Source organism: Ictalurus punctatus, chromosome 3, assembly GCF_001660625.3.
Source record: "Ictalurus punctatus breed USDA103 chromosome 3, Coco_2.0, whole genome shotgun sequence".
Lineage (NCBI taxonomy): Eukaryota > Metazoa > Chordata > Actinopteri > Siluriformes > Ictaluridae > Ictalurus > Ictalurus punctatus.
Window position 1 is genome coordinate 30,875,422 of NC_030418.2, and position 26,665 is coordinate 30,902,086.

The 26,665-nt window shown below is 41.3% G+C and overlaps 1 protein-coding gene across 8 annotated transcripts in view; it reads right to left on the bottom strand.

Moving 5' to 3' along the window:
• Positions 1 to 26,665, bottom strand: part of inpp4b (inositol polyphosphate-4-phosphatase type II B) — a 224,684-nt gene that overhangs the window by 24,461 nt on the left and 173,558 nt on the right. For all 8 annotated transcript variants that reach the window (XM_017463589.3, XM_047153914.2, XM_047153919.2 and 5 more), the window contains 5 exons: positions 25,808 to 25,916; positions 14,021 to 14,204; positions 6,594 to 6,887; positions 4,044 to 4,182; positions 32 to 207 (listed from right to left, as the gene is read on the bottom strand). In XM_017463589.3, the coding sequence (XP_017319078.1) occupies positions 32 to 207; positions 4,044 to 4,182; positions 6,594 to 6,887; positions 14,021 to 14,204; positions 25,808 to 25,916 (902 nt within the window). The remainder of the gene's footprint in view (positions 1 to 31; positions 208 to 4,043; positions 4,183 to 6,593; positions 6,888 to 14,020; positions 14,205 to 25,807; positions 25,917 to 26,665) is intronic.

The following is a 26,665-nucleotide window of genomic DNA, read 5'->3' on the forward strand; positions in this document are numbered from 1 at the left end:
GGAGGAGCGATGGAATGTAGGAGGAGCTCACCGCTTGGCTGAATACAGTGTCACGTCTCTGTTGGAGCTGCAGGCCTGATGGTGTGCTGCACGCTGCCTCCTGGAGGAGAACAAAACTCATGGACTTGCTCGCTCTGTCTGCCACCTCGTTTACACAGTCCTTCAGCGCCACCACCAAGGGGCTGAGCTGTTCCCTCCAGTCTGCAGCTAACATACACACACACACACACACACACACACACAGAGAAAGAAAGACAGAGAGAGAGAGATTTACAAAGCACGTTTATCATTTTAAAATGATACGATAATGACAATCACAAACTAACAATTCACTATTGTTACAGCCGATGTAGTAAAGAATGAAAAAAATTAAAAATTGACCGGTGAAATAAAACAGGTATATTAATCTTACTGACAGAAGAATTAATTAATTAATTCATTCATTCATTCAATGAATACAATGATATATATTTTCTTAATGTGCCTAATTTTCATTTATGTCAAATATTTGGTCATATTCCTAAAACAAACCTGTGCTGCAGTCATAAAGAGGACCGTGTTTGTTTTCTGGGACACCGTGTCTGTCCAGAGTAATGGTGCATTATACTGGTTTAATAGCATATAGACATTCTAAGAGATCTTTCAGTAAAATATCACTGTTATGTCTCGATGATGTCACTATAATATCATTTCTTGATTTTTTTTTTAATGTGATCAGTTATCTTTTGCATGGATCTAGTGCAGCACCTGACTCTACTACTGAGCTACTAGCTGCTCTTGTTAATAACGAGGACGTTTGCATTGCCACTCAGCTCTTGCCGTCGCTCCCATTGCTCAATCTGCGCTTCCCTTAAGTCCCCGTGTAGTGATTTGAAAACCGCAGCGTTATTCGATGTTTTGACATAATGTCCACTGAAACAGGAAGTCAGGGTGGGATACATCGAGTGGCTCCTCCCTTTTTTAAATAGCCAATCGCTTCTATTCTATTCACTTCTAATCGATTCTAGAGCACAATTGATTGGAGAGATGAGAAGCTGAAGTGCAGAATGATGCCATCGAAACGGCTGACTCGTATTGGTGGTAGAGAGAGACTGTACATTCTTCTAAATGGGAATTTTGTCAGAATGTTGGAGCACACTAGCTTATAGATAACCTTAAGGCGAACATATTCGTACTAAAAGCCACAAAACGTCAATTTTGATTTCATGGGGACTTTAAGGCTGCTTGAGTCCCGGTGCTGTGGTGTGGCGTCTCAGGGTGATGTTTCACTGGTGGTGTTGAAAAAGTGCAAGTTATCACCCTGTCATTCAGCAGATCCAAGACAGCAGACTTTTTTTTTTTTTCTTCCAGTTTTGCATCCAACCAAAGGATAATGTGGGGTTGGCGTTTTAGGGGTTAGTTACGTGCACACTGGAGAGGTGGGTCTTTAGCTGTTTTGTGAAGATAGTGAAAGATTCTGTGGTCCGGATTGAGGTTGGAAGTTCATTCCACCACTGAGGAACAATTAGTTTGAAGGTTCTGGAAAGGGACCTTGAGCCATGCTGAGTAGGTACTACTAAGCGTCGGTCGTTACCCGATCGCAGATTGTGTGAGGGAACGTAAACCTTCAGGAGAGAGTTGAATGTGACTGCTTGGGACCAAAGAGAGTTTGGGGGACAATTCGCTGAATAAACACTTTATCATTGAATTTTTCTTTTGACACGTAGCTAGTAAGCTAATGCGCCTTTGATTAAAAAAACGGTAAGCAAACATAGTGTGTGTGTATCTAAGTGGTTATCACAAAGAAAGTTCCTGAGGTCCATGAACATGGAGGACACAGCTAATGCAGTTTGTGAAGCCAAACGTAGCATGATTAATTACTGATAGCGGTTAAAACTCAACGAAGCACTACAGTGTAAATAGATGCAGTCATGTCCATAAATATTTGCACATTGACACTGAAGTTATTGTTATTTTAGCTGTCTAACATAGTATACTTTGGAGTTAGCTCCTTAGAGATCTCCTCCATATGTCTTATAAAGAAGTAAAACAGTAATGGATTTTAAGCCTGGTTGGCGTTCTGGAGTTGACCACTGGAGGGCAGCATTGCCTAACAGCAGTGAGAGGCACTGTTTACTCACTCACCTCTCTAATCACACCTTATTGCTGGAGTTCAAGCTCTCGCTTTTCACTACCCTCAATTACATTTCTCCCCCGTTGACAACTAATGTCATCAAGGCCATTACTAGAGTGTCTCGGCTCCGTCTCGCCCCCACGCAGGCGCTAATAAACCTGCTGTCTTATCTCCATGCCTGACAAGATGTGTGTCAGGATCAAATACTGCAGGGCAGTGGGGAATGCTGGACCTTCCGCTGACCTCACTAAGGTGAGGAATGTTATAATCATTAGTAAGATTTCATGTCACAAGCCTTAAATAAAGATTTCCTTTTTCCTGAATTTTCCAGTGCGTGTTTCTAATATAAAGTCAAACATGCAATAACGTTGTACAGATTCACCGCTTGGTGATTCTTTACACATGAAACTCACATCCAAGGTCTCACCTTGACTGTTTAAGTACATAAAAACCTGTCCACGAAACGACAGGACGTGCGTGTTTCACCGCTGAGTTCTTGCAGCCGAACGGGATCATTTTCATAGAGCTGGCGAACTTTCCGAAGCAGGACATCTCCCTCATGATCACTTCGTTTTTAAATGATCGGTGGGGGACATGTTTGAAATGAAGATTCATGTCTCAGGGGCAGATAGAGGGGAAACATGCAAAATGACTCCTTTTAACCGTATTCCACTTTCAATCAGCGCACTGACAAGTCTTTCCTTTTTCAGGATCACCGCCACTGCTTTGTTCATCCAGGAGACATGTTCTCGCACCTGACCTGCTCTCAGAACCTTCTCCACATGAACTCCGCTCTCTGGCACATCCCTGACACCATGCCGGAGAGTTCACGTATAACTACAACCTCACCGTTTATTTAAAGAGAAAAGGATATCATTTTGAAATTCAGAGGAAAAACTGGCAAGACACCAAAGAGCTCTCCACACGTTCCCTTCCCTCCATGCTCGCTCATGCGCACAGAGAGAGAGAGAAAGACAGACAAACAGAGAAACAGAGAGAGAGAGAGACAGAGATGGAGTCAGAGAGAAGAGAGAAAGAACATGTGATCACGAACAGAAAAGGGTCAGAGTGGCCCCTGCATTAAAAAGCACTTTAATGCCCTTTGACATCCACACACCCTCATTTCGGCAAATGGCCATGTTTCAGCCTTAGTGCTTCTGCAGATCCACTCAGAACCATAAAGCCACATTTCAGATTCCCAGCTGCCTCACAAAATTCTCAGTAAAATAAGAGCTAAGACACATAAGGGATGAGGACAAAGATATAGTGGGCTGCAGAAGATGGAGAGAATGTAGCAGTAATAACAGGGATGAAAGACAGCAGCCTGAGCTGAGCTCCAGTCATAGAATCAAGTTGTGTGTTCACCGTCTTGTGCTACACTTGTCCTTTCTTCTAGTTTTTTAAGCGCACTGCTTAAAATGAATCCCACATGCATGTAGAAACTGTCGATGGCACGTAAGAACAATTATGTCCCGGCCACTATGGCACGATCTTGCAGTGCTGCTCACAACATGAAAGATCTGGTTTATATTTGCACTCTACCAGGCTGTCTCATAACCAGATAAGCTGTCACGATGAATTGTCTTGGCTGAAATGGCTGATAATAGACGTACACCGGCTCTGAAGGTGGGGAGAAAAAGCTTATTGTCACGGTTGTGGGTAGAGACGGATGTAAATGCAGAACTGAAGTGAAATGTTTAATAATGTACAAACAAAACACAAAAGAAGACTTACATAAACAAGAGTGAGCATAACGTGATACCGATAGACAGACTAAATAATAGAAGACAACCAGTGCAGTGCAGAACGTGACTATATACACCAGTTCTAACGTGCAGTGGCTGATGGGAATCATAGTCTCTAGTCCTTCTCTGCTATTTATATAACACTTATATACAGTAATTAACCGTGTGAAAGTTTTGTGCCTTACCTGGACTGTGGGAAGTAATGACATCAGCGAGCGCCTGGTCAGGAGCAGATTCCTGGTTGTTGTTGTCCTGCTCCTGTAGCTTATCCACCATGGCGATGACACAGTTCAGACCCTTGGCCACATTGGCCCACACCCTGTCCTAGAGAGGCAAGAGAGAGAGAGTCAGAGCCACATGGCGTCACACAAGGACATCATTATGGGCTGTGTTTCTGAAAATAATAACGATAGTGCTAATAGAAACCCAAAATATATATACACAGAGCAGCATTTATACAAAGGTCTCTACAGTGACTTGGACTTGTTGGTCTCAGGCAGGTTTGAGTATTCCTGGAACTGCAGATCTCCTGAGATTTTTGCAGGGAAACATCCATTGAGCCACATTTCTAGAGGTGTAAACACTTGCTGATGAGAGGTCATGGGTGAATGGGCAGACAGATTCAAATAACCACTCTTTACAACCGTGGTGAGCAGACAAGCGTCGCAGAATGCACAACGTCAAACCTTGAGGTGGACGGGAGACAACAGCAGAAGAACAAATCGGGTTCCAGTCCAGTGGACTTTTCCAATGGTGGAAAGTGTTATATAGTCAGAAATAACACAAAATGCATGAGATCACAATTCCAGTTACTGCGTTTTCCAGACTACGCATGTGAAAGCGATATCTTTTCCTTGAAAGGAATTGCAGTTGTAAAAAAAAAAAATACGTGGATGGATTTACTCACTCAAAATATTTTGAGTGAAGTATCTTTTCAAATCCTTCTCTTGAATTATTCATTCTTTCTCTTCAAATGTAAAATTCTGAAAATAACTTGCAATTGCAAAATGTCTACAATCACAACAGTTTGAATGTGGACATTTAAAAAAAAATATACTATTAAAGAAGCCTTGTGTCATTTTCTGCAAGGTAGGCCTGTTTCAATTCATGAGTGCACATACATCATACACGACAGCTCCATTACAGCATGTTGTTGCCGTACGCCAACAATGACATTTTACCATTTAACAGAATACTCAAAATATATAAACTTGTTTAAATGACAAGTTTAAACTTAGTGTTTTGAATTGTTCCCTTCGTAGTTTTGACTAAATTTTTTTTTTTATATTTTGAGAGCCCTCCAATGATGTCCTTCATCGTGCCATGTGATTGGCAAAAAAAAAAAAAGGAAGTGCAAACAGCAGTTCCTGGTCATGTGACATGTGACATTCCCCCGTCCAATGTAACTCTTTCAAAGTTACATAATAAAACAGTAGCTTTGTATTATTGACTATAAAAAACAACACCATGCAGTAAAGGGTTAAGTACAATGAGAGTGTACAATATTCTTAGTATACTTAACGCATGCTTTTTGGTAAGAGTGGGCGTTTTTTTTTTTTGGTTCTATACTGTGTTTTAATTCTAGACAAAGTCGACGTCTTTACACTGTGGAAACGGTTTGCTGTTTATCAAACAATCCCCCTCCCACCGGCTCCTCTTAATCACTCCAGTCTGTGAATAGGCTGATCCTATATACAACCTGACATTCGCTACTGAGCTTGGAAATACTATGCCTGCTTTAAAAAGCACAAGGATAATAAAAATGTAAGCCACATTTCTCTGTGAACCACCTCAGCACTGGCAAAAGCTTCACAGGTCCATATACCTTAATGGAGCTCGTTTGAAGCCATTTGCCCTCCGCTCTTCCTGCTTTCTATCCTCCACACCTTGTATGCTCTCAGCAGCCCTGGCTTCATTACGTTACTTTGTTGTTGTGTTTGTGGTTTCTGCAGTTGCTCGTCTCTCGCCCTTGTACAGCAAGAGTAATTAGGCTTCCCAATGCGATAAGTACGACGAACTACATGCCTCCTTTGTTTTCACCCCTTTATTTCAGACCATTTTCTTCCTTTTGCTTCATTTTCCCTCTACTGAGCTGTACTGAAAAAGAGTCATTTCATCATTGATTAGAGATTGTTGTTTTAGCTTTGCTGCTAATCTCCTGCTGTTAGCCACAGCTACGGCATTGATGCTGCACCAAAAAAAATAAACACACACACACACACACACACACACACACACACACACACACACACACACACACACACACACCTCCTTATATTAGTGTCTTTGTGGAACTTTTTTATTAACTTGCATGTTACTGTAGGAAAATAATCCTAGTCACGTACCTAAAGATGACTAAACTATGAACCTCATTTTCTAAAAGGAAACATGTTTTGATCTATTTTTCTGTAATAAAGTTGAATTTTATTAGAACAAACGGTACATTCTAACACATATTTGCAGCTTGCAGTGTATGAAGACACTTTACACTCCTCAATACCTTACAGAAAGTTTCAGTGTTTTTTAATGAATCATTTTCATGGTCGTTTCTGCGAGTCAGAATTTGTCTCAAGGCATGTGTCTTCTCTCAATCTCCTGTTTCCCTGGCGATGAAGTCTCAACGTTAAACACACTCTGCCCTGATCCTACACCAGTAAGGCCTTCTCTGAGGCACAGAGCAGATCCGGGGGAGAGAACAGGGGAGAAAAGAGAGAGAGAAGCGAGTGGATACTTGCCCATTCCTCTTCGTCGTACTCCTCGTGGTGGGGAAGGTCTTGGTGTTTAAGAGGCTGGCGAGCTTCATTTTTCGGGGGTGTCTGAGATCCAGACACGTTGTTGCAGATGACGACGCTCGGCTCCCGGCTCTGGTTTTGGTTCGGGGTCACGTCCGAGGTTGCGGTTTGGGTCAAGTGTGTTTCCGTCTGGGCGGAAATGTGGCTTTTGTTCATGTAGCCGGGTCGCGCTGCGTGTAGCGCGAAGAGAGCGTTCTTCACCAGCTCGTCCTTCAGAGTGTGCACAAACTGCTCGGTCTGAAACACAAGCGCATGTTCGTTTAGCACGAATATCTGACACTCCAATATTTTCCTAACCTTGCATACCATTAAAGTGAACCAGGACCCGGCAGAATGAGAGAGCATGCAAGAACCCATGCCCAAACTTCATAAACACGCGCACTTCAGAAGAAATGAACGAGATACAGCGAATGAGAATGAAGCACTCGAAGGAGCAAGGGAAGACTCTGGATGAAAGGAGGAATGAAAAACCCAGAGATGAGCTTCTTCTCCTTAGGTCTGGAGAACAACAACAACAACAACAACAACAAACAGCTCAATTGCTCCTGAGCCAGAAACCATAGTACAGAGAGACAAAGAAATAGCAGCGAGTCAAAGGAAAGAAGATATTGAGGTAGCTAGTGATAGACAGATAGCAATAAGGAAAGAGAAGAGGAGGTGGGAGGCTACCCGAAAGCTGATGAGTATGAGTATGAGTTCCTGCTCGGCCGATAGTCACAAGAGCCCTCAGGAATAATTGCTTTAGAGTCATAACAGGCTAATCTATTACGCCTACGGATACAAAAAAAAAAAAAAAAAAAAATAATAATTAAAAGTACACTGGACACAGGTCAACCAAAGGCCAATGAATGGAGGGAGTCAAGTAGAAAGCTGACTGAAAAAGAGAGGTAAAGAAAAGGTGAGGCTAATTCTGTAATTTAATGCAAAATGTAAATCAAGGCATAAGAGCACAGTGTTGGTGTGTGTGTGTGTGTGTGTGTGTGTGTGTGTGTGTGTGTGTGTGTGTGGCAGAAATATACTCAGTATGCTAACCTGGTGATAAGTGATGCAACACATTACAGATATCCATCATTAACATTCATGGTTAGGTGATATTCTAACCATGGGACATTTTTCTACTGATATACAATTCCACGTCACTAATAGATTTTCCTGATAGAAGTACCTGACTCACTGACAGAACATAAAACTAATGTGTTTTCTCTCGTGCTTAAGAGAGAACCCCAGACATCGCGTCTTGTCCCTATAACAGTGATAAATGAGTCTTTCGTTTCACGGATTTGATAGTTTCTATTAATTACAGGATGCTCAGTGCATAATGATGCATCGGCTGTCTCACCCACATCTGTTTAGAATTACATTTACTGTTATGGAACGTCCAGAAAACAAGTTAGTTCCTGTTATCGCTTACGTTATAGCATCTCTCTCTCTCTCTCTCTCTCTCTCTCTCTCTCTCTCTCTCTCTATATATATATATATATATATATATATATATATATATATATATATATATATATAGTCCTGAAATCCTTCCTGAAGAGGAGGGGTGTAGAAGATCCACACATTTTTTGCATGTTGCACACACTGTATCTTTATTGCACTGGTTTATGTTCAGTTATTTAGGGAGATTGGAATCGCACACTTGAAATAAAAGGCGTCACAGGGATCTTCTGCTAAAAATAAATCTACTAATCAGAACATTTGCTTGCTATCCAGTGGATGAGGTTCTGGAGCTGTTTCGGTGGCTGTTGGTTTAATGAACTCTTCATAGGTAGATTTCTGATATGAACTATGATTTGTGCAATGCATATTATATATTGTTTGTGTATTATGTATCGTCTGTATGTCTGTTAGCTTTTGCTGTAAAATTAGTTTCCCCTAAGGGGGACAATAAAAAAATAAACAAACAACAACAACAGACTGTAGAATAGGTTAAAGATCAACATCCATCGGATGCGCAGGTACGACATTCCAAACCTTCATGAGTAATAATGTTCTTGTGCATTTTTGAGAGCTAAGCTAGTTGCTATGATCGAAATACAATAAGCAGGTATTCTAGATCAATCTCCTGCTTTTGTTCTTCTGATGAAGGAGAAGCAAGCAGTGGGAGCACCGGTAAAGAAAGATAAACGACTTGGAAGTTCAGGATGTTCACGTATAAGAAATCAAGTAAAACAAACCGAGTTATGGATGCGATGACATTTTTAGGGTGTTTTTAGGGTGTGTGGGGTGGCACGGTGGCTTAGTGGTTAGCACGTTTGCCTTGCACGTTCAGGGTTGCTTGTTCAAATCCCTCCTCCGCCCTTTGTGCACAGAGCCTGCATGTTCTCCATGTGCTTCGGGGATTTCCTCTGGGTACTCTGGTTTCCTCCCCCAGTCCAAAAACATACACTGTAGGCTGATTGTCCTTTTCAAATTGTGTGATTGGGTGTGTTAGTGTGTGTGTTCAATCGTGCCCTGCAATAGGTTGGCACCCATGTCCAGGGTGTACCCAGCCTTGTACCCCGAGTTAGCCTACAGGATAGGTTATGCAGTACAGAGAATGGATGGATGGTGAGCGTGTGTCTATCCAGGTCTGTGCGTGTCTGGGTGTGTCTCACTTACTGACAGCCCTCACTTTTAAAATGGCTGCTACACTCCTGCTTTCCTATATTGAACGCGTAATAGTACTGGCACTGAAGACTCCTTCCAGAAATGCTAAATAATAGCAGATAGCATCTTCACCATGTCAGAAAACTACACACATCTATATTATACAGCACATCCACCATAAAAGTCCTGATGAATACAATAACGCACTAGAACAAGCGCATTAATATAAACCTGCGATTTGCTTCGCAGCACTACCGTCAGCTGTTCTTGGAAAGAAAAATTAAAAAAAAAAAAATTAATCAATACCTTCAAACCAGTCAGAATCGAGAATTGAAAAGGGCTGTATTCTCGGAATTGTTTCCATCCATGAAATCAGGTCGTAATTCATGTTAGAAGATTGTTTAAAGATGTTCTAGATTACAAAATAAGAGCAACTGGGTGAGAGGAAGTAATAGTTCACACCAAACTAAAATAGCAATGCCTGCAAGGAGGATCTCGAGTAATATGCAAGGTCAGAATGTCAAGCTGCAGTCTAGCTGACCTGCTTAGCTCTAAAAGTATGATGTGAATCTCACGAGGAGGTATATTTACAGCATTCCTGTGGTCAGTTGGACAGGAACTGCTCTCTCATTTCACACCGCGGAGACACAAGCGCAACGTTGATGGACTCTTTCCTCCTCGTGCTCGATCAATCACTTATTAAGCCATCGATCGAATTCTCTACCTAGAAGCTTATCACTGTAATTTCCATTTAGTCACTAATCTGTTTAGGGCTAGAATGAACTTTCTGGATTATATGAGCTTGAAAAGAACCAAATCATATTTAGAAATTTCCCCTATTGGGATTTTCATTAACTCCCAATTTACGCTGCAGGAAAATCAAGACGACGTATGGAGCGGAATTACAGAGCAGTAATGTTCTAGGAGTCTGGAGTCTAAGACGTGCAAAATGGATTGTGTGCAGCAAGGAACGATGACTAGAGCGCCGTATTACCCGGGATGCTGAAAGGCCACAGCCCTGAGCAGTTCACTGCCTTTCTTAATGCCACATACCTGATTCAGCTTGTCATAATCATGAAGGCATGCGTGAGAGGAATGATGGTGCAATGGAGCAGTAAATGAGTAAAAGCTGCAGTGCTGTGGCTCTCAGGATTAGGAAAGAACAACTCTGCGGGTATTTAAACACCAGGACGTAAAGGAAACATCTCAGTGTTGTGTTTTGAAGCGAGATTACAATCTGTTGCTGGTCTAACAATCTGTTGTATCACCTGAGGTGTAATTTCATACAGTTTTGTTGAGTTTTTATATCTACTATTCATCACAATTAATGATCTTATTTATCACCTTTAGTCAGGATTATAGCTGGATAGGGATTATCTGCATATAACCGCAGGTGTAAGTGCACCCAGGATGCATTTAAAACAGACTGAGAACTGATTAGTATTCAGGTCTGAGGTGATTCAGCCAGCAGGAAGACAAGTGTAAATACATCTGTCTCTCCAACACACATCCGTTACATTGCATCATAATGCATGTTGTGTATAACTGCGAAAAATGGATGACTAGGGAAAAAAAAAAAAGCTATGAAAATGTTCATCTTTGATTAGCCAACCATCCTTTGCATAGGATAACTGGAAATGACAAACAACAGGATGCGGCGCACAAAGCTTTTTACGAATTAAAAGCTGATTTGACTATGACGGCTTAATCCGACTAACCAGAGATGGATTTGCAATGGAGAAACTCGATGATTAAGAGGCAGGAAACGATAGATTTCCTGTTCCAGCCATTGATTTGAACACAGTATGATGGGTTTGGGGGATAAATGAAGCGCCCTAATGTCTCGAATAAATAAATAAATACAAGATGACAAATTAAAGGAAAAACCAACATAATCTCCATTCAGACGAGATTCAATTCGGAGGACTTGGAGCACCTCCATCGTTTGAAGGTGCTCCTCTCTGATGTTATTCCTGTCCAGATCAGTGTGAGGAAATTACGCACTAAATTACATACTGTTTGTTTTTGTTTTTTTAAACCAACTCTGTGGTCATCGGGTAATCTTGATCACATCTGGCAACCTTAGTCACAGATATTGAGGGTGATTTTCTAGGCAGATGATGCCTCCAAAAGTTTTTGACCTTCGCCTCCGGCCGTATTTAGTCACCTAGCGCACGTATAACTTCTTCTCCACACTGCCTACACCGGAGCCCATTAGCAGGAGAGCGTGAAACTGCAGGCTGATTAAAGGGGCTATTATAATGTCAGCTACAGGTATAAAGACACTTCATATTCACATGTGCCACAATAGCACGGAGTGTGTCATTTAGAAATAAATGAAAGGGCAATTATTGTATCGCTGTAGGTTACTCAAATCATCCGTCTAACAAATAAATAAACACCATCGTATGAAGATGTGTGACACAATCCTTCAGGTTCATAGACAAAACAACCTGGCAGCAACTCATCCCTAATTGCACTCTGTACGTGAGAGGTTTATCACAGAGGACACGTGTCGAAGAGTTATTAGAGATGTCGTCCAATGAAACTAATCGCATCTGGATAGGGCTTCTCTGAGTTCTCTAAGCTTCTCCAGAACAGCTTCAGTGCACCATGGCATCTGGAACGGTACTGGAACAATGAACACTTTAGTGGGGGTTTCGAATCCAAAATGGTGAGTGTGAAGGCAACAACGTATGATTTACATCATTTTCCTCCTTATCAAACAATTCAGCGAGCCCTCTTGCTCTTGGGATTAGGGTGGAGTCATCGTGGAAGAGACCACACCCATTTATTGCTTCACTCTAAGGGGGCAAATAAAGTCAAACCATGCAAGAAAATAAATAAATGCCACCTATAGCATAACAGAGGCGGTGGTTTTTCCTTTTATTTCTCACCTGTCTGTATTTGCCTAATGTATGAATGATAGTGATTGGGTTATGTCCATAAACTAAATCTGTGCCAAGATTAAACGAGCCCTTGATTTGTAACGGGTATAAAGATATCTGCTTTGTTAATCCTATACACCCCAAATCGCAGCCCGCGCTCCTCACAGTCTAATTTGTTAACTGTTCCACAGACCCGCTTAAGCTCGATGGGTGACGGCGCTTTTTCTGTCTATGCTCCTATCCTTCGGAACTTTCTTTATATCAAACTTAGGGAAGCTCAGACCTTTGACATTTTTAAAGCTCTACCCAAGACATACTTTTTAAACTGGCATTTGATGTCTACTTTTATTATTATTATTGTTGTTGTTGTTGTTTTTATTTATCTATCATGATTTTTTTCTGTGTACTGCTTATTTTTGTGTAAGCTGCATTTCAAAGGTGCTCTATACAATAATGTATATTATTATTATTATTATTATTATTATTATTATTATTATTATTATTATTAATTTATCTATCTTTTTTTTTCTGTGTACTGCTTATTTTGTGTAAGCTGCATTTTAAAGGCCCTCTATAAAATGTTTATTACTATTATTATTATTATTATTATTATTATTATTATTATTATTATTATATGCAGTGAAAGAGTCTTCACATGACTTTCCTACAGTGACACATGAGCTTGGTGAAAAACAGTAATGCTGTGTGTGTGTGTGTGTGTGTGTGTGTGTGTGTGTTCATCCGTGTAAGACTACGAAATCAAATGTTTAATCTCGCTGTTATTCTCTCTCTCTCTTTCTCACAGACAGACACACAGTCGGAGATTTCAATCAGACTCTGCTAGCTGTGGCAGTGGAGCAGTGGATGCTGGGAGGACTCGTGTCTCTAATCAAGGCGGAGAGGAGCAGTGACAGAGAGAATGTACCAATTAAAGCAGTTGATTGGACGCTATTCCGCTGAGGCAAAAACAATCTCATCGTAGCAGATTGCATCCTGACAAGACCAGATGTAATTCATTAATTACACTGATAAAACACCAAAGCCTCTGGTCTGGCAACCGATCGTGCCCTGCCTTTGTTAGGTTTTGGCATGAGAAAAGAGACGGCCATTCGTGAAGGCCGGTGTGACCACTCGGCTGTTCTTAACACAGTGCGATAGAGGCTAGCGAATCAAAATGAAAACTGCTCCAATCTCTTTCACTAGCTATCAGGCACAAATTACAAAGAGACACAAATTGGACACAGCGGTTCTTTAATCAAAACATTTAAAAGCGGAATGATTACGGATTTAAGCCTGTCTCGTAGCATTCCTACCCACTGCTATTTAATATGGTGACAGAACGCTTAGAAAACTCAGTTACAGACCTGATGGAGAAAGGCATGGCTGCATTCACTTCATGTGTGACATCACGCTGTTGTGTGCTTGTGTAAAAACTGTATGGAGAAGTGTATTGATTTTGGAGGCGTGTCACTTAAATGCAAGCAGTTTAAGCACGAACAACCTCTGTCTCGTTCTCTATTCTTTTTCAACGCATCCCTGCACTTGACATGAAAATTTCATGGACATTCACTTTTTCTCATTTTTACTTCACAGCTCACCATGAAGGGATGTGGATCAGGTGGTAGAGCGGGTTGTCCACTAATCGTAGGGTTGGTGGTTCGATTCCCGGCCCATGTGACTCCACATACCAACGTGTCCTTGGGCAAGACACTGAACCCCAAGTTGCTCCCGATGGCAAGTCAGCACCTTGCATGGCAGCTCTGCTAGCATTGGTGTGTGAGTGTGTGTGTGTGTGAATGGGTGAATGAGACACAGTGTAAAGCACTTTGGATAAAAGCGCATACAAGTGCGCCATTTACCATTCACATACTACTGAAACTTGGTCCTCACCTTTTCCTCCAGACTCTTGAGGGCCTCCCGGAGGCTGTGGCTACAGCGTTGCTGGGCCTGGACGAGAAGGCGGTCGGCCAGGCCGCAGATGATTGGCTGCAGCTGGGCCACCATGCTCAGGATCTCTCTGGCCTTGGCTGTGTGCTCTGGAGAGTAATAGATGCACTGATACGCCGTGCTGTAGCTGTGGAGAAGGAACAGATGATGAGCGTCCGTCAGGACAAACAACTCTCACACACAATTTTAAAGCAGCCACATTTTTCTAACACAATGTTATCCGAATAAAAAATGACTGCAATCAGGGATATGTAAACACAGAGAAACGTAGGCCGTGGAGCTGACCTATGCAGGACAGAGCAGAATCGATATGAAGATTGCAACTCGAAACCGCTAGAATATGATCTAATCAATTGACGCCCACTAGCTTTGTGCACTCTGCCTGCAAATTCATTGCGGTTGATTTCATATCTAATTTTAGTCAGTTAAATGAGTCATATTATGACATAAGGTGTAGCAACACGTCCAGTCGGTTTCCTCATTATCCGTTATGAGCAGATTGAACCGTTTCGCTGCAGGAAATGCATTAAAGATCAGCTTTAAAGGCCGCCGAATAGTTCTCTAGCGTAGAGTCACAGCGTGCTCAATGTGCACAGCTTTGAAAGTGTTTTACAGAGATGAGGAGAGGTTCATTTGTTTCTATTCACCTTCAACTTGCAAAGCTGGTGAAAGATCTCAATGTAAAAACAAACAAACCCTAAAAAAAATACAAGCATGGTTACTGTTGGTGTCGTGGAATCTTCTTCATGGATAATGGAAACTTCTGAGTCTCGAGGTTTTGGATGATTTTTTTTTTAACAAATGTAACAAGAGCCAAGACATAGTCTGATCAAATAAATTCTTCTAGTATTTGGTGCGAATGAGCTACATGAGACGGTCTGCTGAAAAATCATATGGTGTAAATGCTATATCTTATTAGTTCAAGCATTTTTGTATCATTCCTGACGGTCTATGAAACACCTGTGGAGTGGACTTTAAAAATCTGAAAAACTCATTCCAGCGTGAGTGTGTTCCCAATGAATAACTTTTAATCTCTTCTTTGAAAACACCGCGAGTTTACTTCAACTACAGTAAGTCGATTCGTCCACTGAATCAGTCTGCATTCAGCAGTCCCCGCCGGAATTCATGATTTCGCGTCCAGAGAAATGAACGCAAAACAAAGCAAACTCTGCAATATTCGTAGGCGAAAAGTGCGATTTTTCCGAAGTCACCGCAGATTTGGCTCAAGACGTGTCATGTGACGTCATCACAACGTGCATACAGCCGAAGCCGTCTACGATTCGTGTGTGTGTGTGTGTGTCGGACATGAGTACAGCTTAAATTTCTCATTTACCAACAAACATCACTGCATAGGACAATTTCGTGCAATCGCAATTTCGCCGATTCAAGCACAAAAAAACTGCAAATTGCGAAAAAATGCCGCAGCAAATCACAGAAAAAGTTCGAGACATCCTGTACGGACTGATTACAGCCACGTAATAATTATCATGAGCAGACATCTTAAAATTATTCATTCATGTGCATACTTTGACTTGCGGAAGTCCCGAAACATGGCTGTTACCCCTCAGCTGAACTTGGATGAAGAGGAACAAAATATTCCGTCGTGAGGGGTTTTGTACTACAGTTTAATCAACAGACCCAGTCAATGTGATTAAATTTGTATGGGTTTCTCATGACATCAGGTTGAAGAATCGCAGGTAACATATCTACCTATCTATTTATTTATTTATTTATTAACTTCTTTTGGATTTCCCACATTTTCTCCTTAATTTGATCATCTGCCGATTTCCACTCACTAGGTAGCTCGCCCCTATCACGCAACAGCTAGCAACCGCTGAGGGTGAAGGCTAATGCATTCTTCTTCCAAGACATGTGATGCCAACTACAGCATCTTTTCAAATAGTGCTAATCTTCAAGCTGTGATATTCAAAAATGTGTATTGTGATACTGGAAAACTTTGACTATATGCTATCAAGACATAAAATATCAACAATTCCCTATACTATAAAGCCTCGTTCTGACCTTAGCTTAAAATGACAAACCAAAAAAAAAAATATTTATCAAAAGTCTTCGCCTAAAATGATCCAAATCCCAAGCCATAAAAGTGTCTTCAGATGAAAAATATCATCCATCAAACACTGGCGCATTCATTAGCTTAAAAATAGCTTCCTGTTCCTATTACTACAAAGACTTAGAAAGAAAACTGCACAAGGCTGTTTGGTTTAAAAAGATGCCTCCGTATGCTGGACACAAACTCGATTAAGCTTGTAATAAAAAGCCAAATTAGGCTGTGATTCAGCTAGTCCTGGAGACATTTCGAGTTTTACTGGCTTCCAACACACCTGATCCAGGTCAAAAGGGGATTGCTAATGAGCTGATGAGTTAGATCAGGTGTATGACGAGTAGAGGAAACTCTACACAGTCCAGGGCTGTGGAGTAGAGAAAACTTGATCTGGTGAAAATAATAAACAGGACAAAATACCATCTGAGACCTGCTCATGGCAGATCGGACGCAAAACCTGAGGCAAAGAGAGAAAGGACAAATCATCAGAGCCTTTAGTTGGATCAAGGCAAGGTGGCTAAATGCTGAGGGCCAGAACACAGGAAATGAACAGCCTCAATCTCGAGATGCTCTGAAAACCAAAATCCCCCCAAAAGTCAATTATAAATCAGAACTGCTGAAAACTTTTTTTTTTTTTTTTTTACTCCCAAGACAATTGTGCACTCCAAGTTATTTATGGAAGGAAGTGCTACTCTTTAAAACCTGCAGGGGTGCTAGCAGCTTCCACCCAGTAAATTAGCTCCTGTTTCTGAGCTCTACTGTAACTAATCCACCGCACAGAGCAAGACAGCAGCCTTCGGGGGTGGGGGGGGGGGGAGAAATTGCGGAAAGGTAAACGTCTGCTGTGGGTGTTCATAAATCATCAATGGGAATGAATGATGACACTAAATAGAGCGAGGAAAGCACAAAAGCCCTCAAGTGTAATTAAGCTCCAGTCTCCGGTGTAAGTTTAATTAATAGCCGAGGAACAGAGTGAAGTATAGAAGCATGCTCTTCGGTTTGCCACTAGCGTCCAGCAGGGAACAACCCGGACTTAATCACTGATCCAAAGTCGGTGCTCGTGTTTTTCCCCCCTTAGCACTAGTGCTACTGCTGAAACTGCACAACGACTCAAAAACAACAAACTGTGCTTTATAGCCTCTCGTGCGGGAGGATACGGCTTAGTCTGGACAGAAAGTGACAGAAGCACATGTGTGTACACATTCCTACACACTCTCAAATGCTTCCTTTGTCTTCTTTCATTACACACACACGCACACACACGTATGTATAAGTAATACATTCTGAGATGAAACATTCTCAGTGAAGTTCACTCCAGTCTAAATGTTAAGCACATAGTCTCGCTCACAATCTGACACCTGAAGAAAAAGGGCTTAATGATTCAAAGTGGCTGTTAAAAGATAGATTAGTCACATTCTGTCATTCAGGTCATGCCTACCAGCTCCAATTAAACACAAATAAAGTGAAGAATAAAAGTCTCTCAAGGTATGCACAGTGCCAGTGATACGGTTCTTTAATGAGGCCTAAATGGCTCAGTTCCATATAGAAGACCCCGATATGGAAATAATGAGGGCTGCACGGTGAATCAGATTTAAAACCAGGACAACATTTTTGGCTTCTTCAATGAATCAGATATAGTTTCTTTGATAGTTTCTAGCTCCAGTTAATCGCAACATCCCTGTTTATAAGCCTTTCTGTTTGGAGTTAGGAATAATTCATAAAATGCACATATAAGCAGAGTTACCATTACCATCCAAACGTTGATTATTTTCCAATAACAATGTGTCCAAAAGTGTTTTATTTCTCTTATACCACAGCAATTTGCCAGCAATAAAGGACATTTATTTATTAAAGACTTGCACATCATACTTTTTTATAGCTATGCTGTGGAACGTTCATGAAACAAACTCGTTCCTGTTATCACTTGCGTTATAACAGCTATAACATTTCCCTCACCAGCCTCTTTTTCTCTCTCTTGAAATGAATAATCAGACAGTGGAGTCAAATACACATCTCCTTCAAGAACCATTAGACTTTTTTTTTTCATCTGTACATTTGTTAAGTCCATACTGTAAATGAAATAAAGAAATCCTGTGTAAATTGTTAGTATAGAAACAATAAAGCGTTACGATGAGCAAATTGATATGAACCTGTGATCTGAATTATAGCCAGGACTACTGTCAGAGTCGCTGCTAGAGAAAATGAATCTTCTAAATAAACCTTCTGAAATTCAGCAGCACTGTGGTGTAAATTATGACAGCCAATATGCAAAATAACGATATCATGGATGCTTTCAGAACATCTCTCTGCCTGGTCCATTAGGAATGGGGATGATTAGTTAGGCAGCATTATCTCAGGAGATAAAATCTACTGACACAGTCTAAAACATTAAGACTGATGGCTTCTAAAGGTACTTATATTGGATAAATCTGAAGGAGCAATGCATGAATCTTTCTCGATGAGGGCCTGCATTTCTCTTTACCAGACAAGTCTGAACATAATCGTATGATAAACACAAGGCTGCCACTTTGAATGAAGGTCTAAGTCTGGTCTAGTGCTTTTGTAATAGTTTAAAAAAAAAAAAAATACAATGTTGGGATTTCTTAGAAACCATGACAACGTTTTAAGGAAATTATCGTGACAAGTTTGAATATTGTAACATGCATAGTTGGAATGTAATTTTTTCGATTCGCATCTAGCTGTGCAATGTTTAACGCTTAAACACATTCAAGTCATGTGATTATTTGATCTTTTTTCTGAAGATGGAGTGGGATCCCCACTGTCTGAGAGTATTGCAGCTTCTTTATACTTTGAGTGAGAGAGATGTGTTTTTTTTATCTCATGAAAGCAGACTCCTCAGGCTAACAGTGGTTTGGCAGTTTGCCGTTTTGCACTTAAGTCATTTTCTCCGTCCTCTATGTTAAGAATGGCAATACGAAATAAATATTTAGGAAAGTTTCTGGGCCTTTTGATTATGGAAAGTTGGACTACAGCCAATTAGATGTCTATGATCTCCCTGCAGTTCTCGCCTGGTTTCCTACTGAAGCTAAGCAGGGTTGAGCCTGGCCCGTACCTGGATGCGAGACCTCGTGAAAAAAAACTAAGGTTGCTGCTGGAAGTGGTATTAGTGAGGCCAGCAGGGGGCGCTCACCCTGTGGTCTGTGTGGGGGAGACACTATACTGTAAAAACAGCAGTGTCTTTCGGATGAGACGTTTAAAAAACCGAGGTCCTGACTCTCTGTGGTCATTAAAAATCCCAGGATACTTGTAAAGAGTAGGGCTTTAACCCCGGTGTCCCGGTGAAATTACCCAGACTCAGTGTTTTGTAAATGGCAGGAAAAATTTACCCTGGCATATTTCTGTGAGAATAGTCTGTCTGCAACTGACACAAAAAGAAGTGATATCTCGCTTAAGGGGTAAGTTTAAAGACTACAATGGTACAATATACCATAACAACATCATGTTCCCTGAACTGCCTGATAACCTGTTATCAATTGTCCTGATTCGATATTGAGCAAAATAATTGTAATGATCCTTTTAGCCATCACTGTGCAACCCTAATGGATAATGATGGTTTTTGACTCAGCTGGCCAGCTGAAGCTGTCGCATATTATACTGTAGAAGTTGTGAAGATGGAGGAGGATATTATAGGAGACAATGAATTGGCAATGTGGTCCCCGTCCCCCTCTTATTTCCTCCCCTGCTCACATTGCACCCCAGGGAACAAAGAGCGACAGCCATTTCATTGTCCTCTTTGCAGCACCGCTTCATGGTCTCAACACCTTGCTCCCTTGCTTTTGCCTTTCGTCCATCCAGCACGTCTTTGATGAATTAATGGAGCATTAAATGGCCACGTTTCGCAGGCCACGTTTCGCATGTTCGGCTAGGTTTTAATCAAATCCAATAATCAAAGTGTCACCAGACAAAGCTTGGGTGGACAAGAGATAGTGAATAGGAAAAATGTTTCAGTGTATATGTATGTGTGTGTTTGATGGTCTCAGCCAGGTTCCTACTTAGGATAGGATAAAAAAAAAAATAAATAAATAAAAAAAAAACATTATGCCAAGTGAATAAAACACAAGAGGAACTCTTTAAAATAACTGCTTTCCCAAAACCGGTTGAAGAGGCAGTGAGTTACCCAGGAAAGAGTGTTAAAATAATAATGACAGCACTGCTGTGTGGTCGCCCACAAAGGCATTAAAACGGATTTGATTTCTGAGAGACATGCTATTTGATTTTAGGCAAGAGTTTGAGGCTCAAGGAGGCTTACTTGGGCAGCGAGGCAGAAAATTGGAAACTTTAAGCTACAGTGAGTCATTAACTAAGTCAAATAAGAAACAAAACCATCGCCATATCTCCCGGATTAGTCCTCAATGTAATCTCTCTTTCAGCAAAACTGATTTCAATTCAGTGAACCTGAAAAAGTACACTCCTTCTTATCAGTGGCTTGTACAGCTGATAAACTGACCATCTTCCCAACTGACCTCGGTTCTGAAAGTGCTTTTGTGATTTTAAACATTTCTTATATTAAGAGCATTTCAGAAACTTCACACAGGGCTCATACAGGCACTTCAAAATGAAGTGTCAGGCCTTTCAAGGACTTTCCAAGCACTTTCTTTGTTTAGTTTTCAAGGACGACACGAGATCACTGAACAAGCTCGTGATTTGTTCATTATAGCTTCGTGTTTTACAACTTTTACAGTGATGTGATTAATGTTTTCCACACTTTTATACGCCTCATCTTCAAGCCAAGCTGAATTAAACTAGTATTTCCAAGAATGACAGATTATTTGATCCTTTAGTCAGGTAACATAAATGAGCCCAGTTAATGTCAGTTGTGAGCGTTTGGTCTGTATTGGGTGGGTGAAGAGAGAGGGAGCGCTTTATCCTGGTCAGAGGCATGGTGGATCTGGAGACTATCCTGGGAATACTGGGCATGATGCCCCAGTCCACTGCAGGGCACCATGCACAGATACATTCACACATTGATTCATACCTAGGGGCAATTTATCTTTATCTACTGCCATGTTTTAGGAAGTGAGAGATAAAATAAATGATTAGGTTACTACATTTAAAATGTACTTTATATCATTGTAATGAGTGAAGAATTCTACACTATAATAGAAGTGACAAGTTCTCTGTGCACATGAGGAAGGGAAAGTCTTTATGGTTCAAAATTCTTCTTTTTAAACAGTCAACATTAATTCACTTTCCAGCAATTGGATCATGTCAAAGCCATACCTTAAACACTGGTTGACAATCGATACGGCATCAGAGAGATGTAATAATAGCCAGGTCTCCATCCTGCACTGCTTCCCTCATTTGCACATGCTCATGATACGATATGATTGTAGCGTGATCTGATCCCCAGCAGGTGCACTTGTTTTGAGCCTGCATGAATAATCCGTAACATGCTTTGTTGCTCTGATTATTTATAGCACTTTTCCATCAGGATCAAATCTACGACCCACATTTTGCTGTTACTTCCATTGCCAAGTGATCTGTTCTGTAACTAAATATCTGTGTTGGATTGGCTACCCTTCTTACCAGGGTCCCAAGAATGCCAAATATGGATATATTGAGAGAGCTAGAAATAGTGTAAATTGAATCATAATGCTAAATAGTACGCCACAATTTCTATCTTTATATAGTGTCATGCATTTTAGATCAATAGTACTGCATATGGTATGGCACGTAGACTAGCACGCTAGAATCGCTTTACTATTAGACTGTATGCCCGTGCAATTTTGGTAGTGTCTAATATTTCCATCGACTGGAACGTGCTTGACCATGAAACGGGAATACTGCAGATGCTTGATGAAGATACGGGAATGCTGCAGGTGTGAGACCATGAAACGGGAATACTGCAGGTGCATAACCATGATACAGAAATACAGCAGGTACTTGACCATCAAATTAACATAATGCAGGTTCTCGACCATGATACGGGAATACTGCAGCTGCTTGGCCATGATACGGGAATATTGCACGTGCTTGGCCATGATACGGAAATACTGCTGGTGCGTGACCACGATACAGGAAAACTGCAGGCGCGTGACCATGATACAGAAATACTGGAGGTGCTTGACCATAAAATTAACATAGTGCAGGTTCTCGACAGGGTGGCTGTGGCTCAGGTGGTAGAGTGGGTTGTCCACTAATCGTAGGGGTGGTGGTTTGATTCCTGGCCCACATGACTCCACACGCCGAAGTGTCCTTGGGCAAGACACTGAACCCCAAGTTGTTCCCGATGGCAAGTTATCGCCTTGCATGGCAGCTCTGCTGCCGTTTGTGTGTGTGAGAATGGATGAATGAGACACAGTGTAAAACACTTTGGATAAAAGCGCTATATAATTTTCCATTTTATATGGTAAATACTTTTTTTTATACTGCAGGTGCTTGACCATGATAAGGGAATACTGCAGGTCTGTGACCATGATACGGAAATACTGCAGGTGTGAGACCATGAAACGGGAATACTGCAGGTCTGTGTACCAGTCAACCATGGTACAGACATACTGCAGGTACTTGACCAGTGTACAGACACAGGGACTCAACATACTGCCGGTACCCAACCAGGGTATGGACACAGTGACTCCACCAGGGTACAGACACAGGTACTCAACCCAGGTAGAAACTATACCATGCCACACTGGAATAGTAAAAGAACAAAACAAAATTAGATTATGTCTAGTCTGTCAGTAAATGAATTCAAAGATGCCTGTTTAAATGAAGCATTGAACCGACTTTTAATACAATCCAACATCACTATTAGAAGATGGAGGCCCAAAGAGAGACTACATGAGTAAAACGATCATCAGTCTGGGCATATACACTGAACCAAGACCTTTTATAATTGCCTATATGCTTTTCATATCATGAACAAAAGACATGTGAATTATAGTGACCAAAGAATGCAGTATATTTTATACACTTTGGATTTGGAAAGATAAAATTCACCAAGTGTATGCATTCTAAGGACATTTCAAGTTCAGTGAAACTCAATAAGGTTTCCATGTAATTACCCACAAAACCTTGCGCATGAAATCTTGACATGATTAATGTTCGGAATGCTAAGCAACAGCCTGTTCACTGTGAAATCGGTGAATGTGCCAGCTCCAGCCTCTACGAAGATTCCAGATGATGCCAATGCCTGTGAAGACTTTGGATGATAAGAACACTGCACGTGTTGTTCCTGGGATAGCAGTGGGCCTGAACCGTTCTGCTCTACGGACCGGCCTGGACCATCCTGGTGCCCTGTTTCTGGAGTTCTCATCTCTTGGAGGCCAGTCACTGTTGGTGAGGATGGTCCCATATGGACAGCCTAGGGACACTTGGAAGCTGTAGAGATGGCACTGGACTGCAACTAATGTGGGCAGTTTTGGTGCAGTGTCTTTTTGTGCCTGAGTCTCCATCATGTTGAGACTGTGGTGAATGCCCTCCTGAGTACACAGCTGCAATTTTGTTTTATCATGTAGCACACAGTTATAGAAGGGATTTATTAATAATTACACTATCCATTTTTACCCAGATGTGGATAGGTTCCCTTTTACATTTACATTTATTCATTTAGCAGACGCTTTTATCCAAAGTGACTTACAAATGATTCTGGTTCCTCTCAAGGTTTCTTCCTCATATCATCGCAGTTTTTCCTTGCCATCGTCGCCTCTGGCTTGCTCATTAGGGACAAATATATCAATTTCAAATTTAGATTGGAAATGTATATATTTCTGTAAAGCTGCTTTGTGACAATGTCAATTGTCAATTGCGCTATACAAATAAAACTGAATTGAAATGAGAATGAGGAGGTGGTCCACTGATTTGAGATCAGCAATGCATCGTTTTTCAGGGCAATAGCTGATGAGGGATGCCACTGTGCCTGGTTCATTGCTTTCCCTGCTGGTTTTGGCAGGTTCGGGCGAGCCGGGCAGAAAGATGGGAACTGTCTAACTAATTAAACATCTCCTCTGACAGAGAGAAAAGGAGGCAAGCAGGGAGCAAAGGAGGGAGATGGCAGCAGACGGGAATCAGTAATTGAATCACAGAATGGGGATTCAATCAAGAATGACACAGAATATCAATAGAGACCCTGGGGGTGGCAAAGGGACCGCACGAAAGCAGCTGTTCAAAATGACAGACTGAGAGAGCGAAAGAGAGAGAGAGAGAGAGAGAGAGAGAGAGAGAGAGAGAGAGACCACAATACCAGGCAAAGAAGAGGTATCCACTCCCAATCAAAGCGTGACGGCCCTATTCGATACTGCCATGGAAACTGCACACGAGGCTCTGCAGTTCTGCTGCTGCCATCTTACTAAAGTAAACACCAATTACTTTCTGTTAGAATGACTAGCTTAAGGGCTGGGTTCTGACAAAACTCTTCCAAAGTTAGAAGGATATGAGGTGCAAAATGTTGCCCTCAGTGGCATCCTAATACTCCATCTGCTTCCGAGGGTATGAGATCAGCTCAGCACATCAACAAAATCAAATCTTTGGGCAGGAACTGCAGAAAACATGCAGAATTATTAATATTATTATTATTTTTTGCATAGCAGATGAGGTCTCTCTTTTCACATACTCATAGTGTCAACTTCTGAGCTGTTTTCAAGGGTAAACTTAGATATTTTATCATTCATTTATCTTCAGTAACCCACTTTATCCTGGTTAGGGTTGTCGATCAGTGGCCAGTCCAATGCAGGACACCACCCAGACACATTCACGCCTGGGGCTAGTTAATGTAGCCAGTACCCTAGAGCATGTTCTCGGGAAGTAGAAGGAAACCAGAGAACCCTGAGGAAACCTACACGAACACAGGAAAAACATATGAAACTCTAGGCAGACATTAACCCAAGCTCCATGGATAGAACCGGGGTGTGAGGCGACGTGTGAGGCGACAATGCTACCCACTGTGCCACCGTGTCACCCTGGATAATTTAAAGATTCGTTACGTTTTTAATATTCTTTAAAACAGTGCCCCTCCACTGCAAAGACATGCCGTGCAAATGTGGGTAGAGATTATCATTCAGAAATAAACCAATCAGAGATCCTTATAAGCATGAAAATCATGAAACATTCAAGGTGTATTTGTATGCAGAAAAATGTGCCAAATGTGTCTTTCAGTGCCAAACACACACAGACACGTGTCCCAATAATGTGCTTGTTTTCAACAGACTGAAATAGAGCTTTAGAAAATGTTAATCCTTGACTATAGACAAACTGGATTTAGTTCTTGTGTATCAAAAATGAATCAAAGTCTCGTGTGACAGGTGGGTAGGTTTAGAGCTTAATAATTCTTCACAACTTAACGGGTGTGTCAGGACTAAAAGAAACCCATTTTTACCTGTATAAAATATCAGTATGAAGTAGATATTTATGAGAAAAGTATGTGAGGGTTTTTATTTTTTTGAAGCACTAGGGAACTCTGGAAAACTGTTGCCTCAATGGTACAAAGCAGTCGGGTTTATAGAAAAACCCTGCCTGAATTCAATCTTCATATCCGCCTCTCTATGTGCAGAAGTGCTTAAGGATTTGTCTTAAAGACGAACAGGAAAAAAAAAACAAACAAACAAAAAACAACAACGACAACAACTTAGCGAACCCTACTTACAGAGACAAAGCCTAAAGGTGTTATGTGCCTGAGAGGGCACTGTGATTGACAAGGTTTGAGAACTCACCTCTTCTTCTCTGCTTCATATCGGCTGAGCAGCTTCTGAAGGCCTCCATTCTTAAAGCCCTGGAAGTGAGCGGCTGGAGCTCCAACTGTGATCACATCGTAGAAGGAGTCTGGCAGAACAAAATAACACGGGTATCAGCATGCAGCCAGTCAAGCCTTTCTGCTTGCACAGTTGACTGACACTGGATTTCAAAGAGGGACTAGTCTTTGGAGAAGATGATCTTTCCACACAAACATCTTTTCATATCCAGTAATAACAGCCAAAGTTTGCAGGCAGTTTTCCCAGGTCTCGGGCTAATATTCACCATATAATAGCAACGCGGGGTGGCCTGTCTGTATTAAACTGTCGCTCGTTGTTGCTAAGCTAAAATGCCAATTGTGTTTGAGCACACTGAGTTCACTTGTAATCTCGCCATGAATTGCCAAGAGAATTATGTGGGTAGTTCAGTATTTGGGTAATTAATCTTTTTTTTTTTTGTGCTCACCCAGAGTCAGATGAAATCATGGATATTATTATTTTTCCGCTTCCGTGTGCTGCTGGAAGATTTATCAAAGCTATTTGGTTGAAAATAATGAAAGGCGGTTTACAGGGACCCCTTGCTTCCTCTTCACAGCAGCAGAGAAACAAACCCACTAATGAAAGTTTCACTGTTATTCATTTAGCGTTTCTGACGCACGGTTTAATTACTATATTCTCATACCAAAGACAATAATTAGACAAGTGTCTGCCTTGGGAAATATTTATTTCAAATACTAGACATTTTCCCCCTCACCTACTGGGTGCACATATTTAAATACAAGTAACCTCAACAAAGCGGTAACACATTGAGGTACTGGGAAAACGGACACGATTTACGAA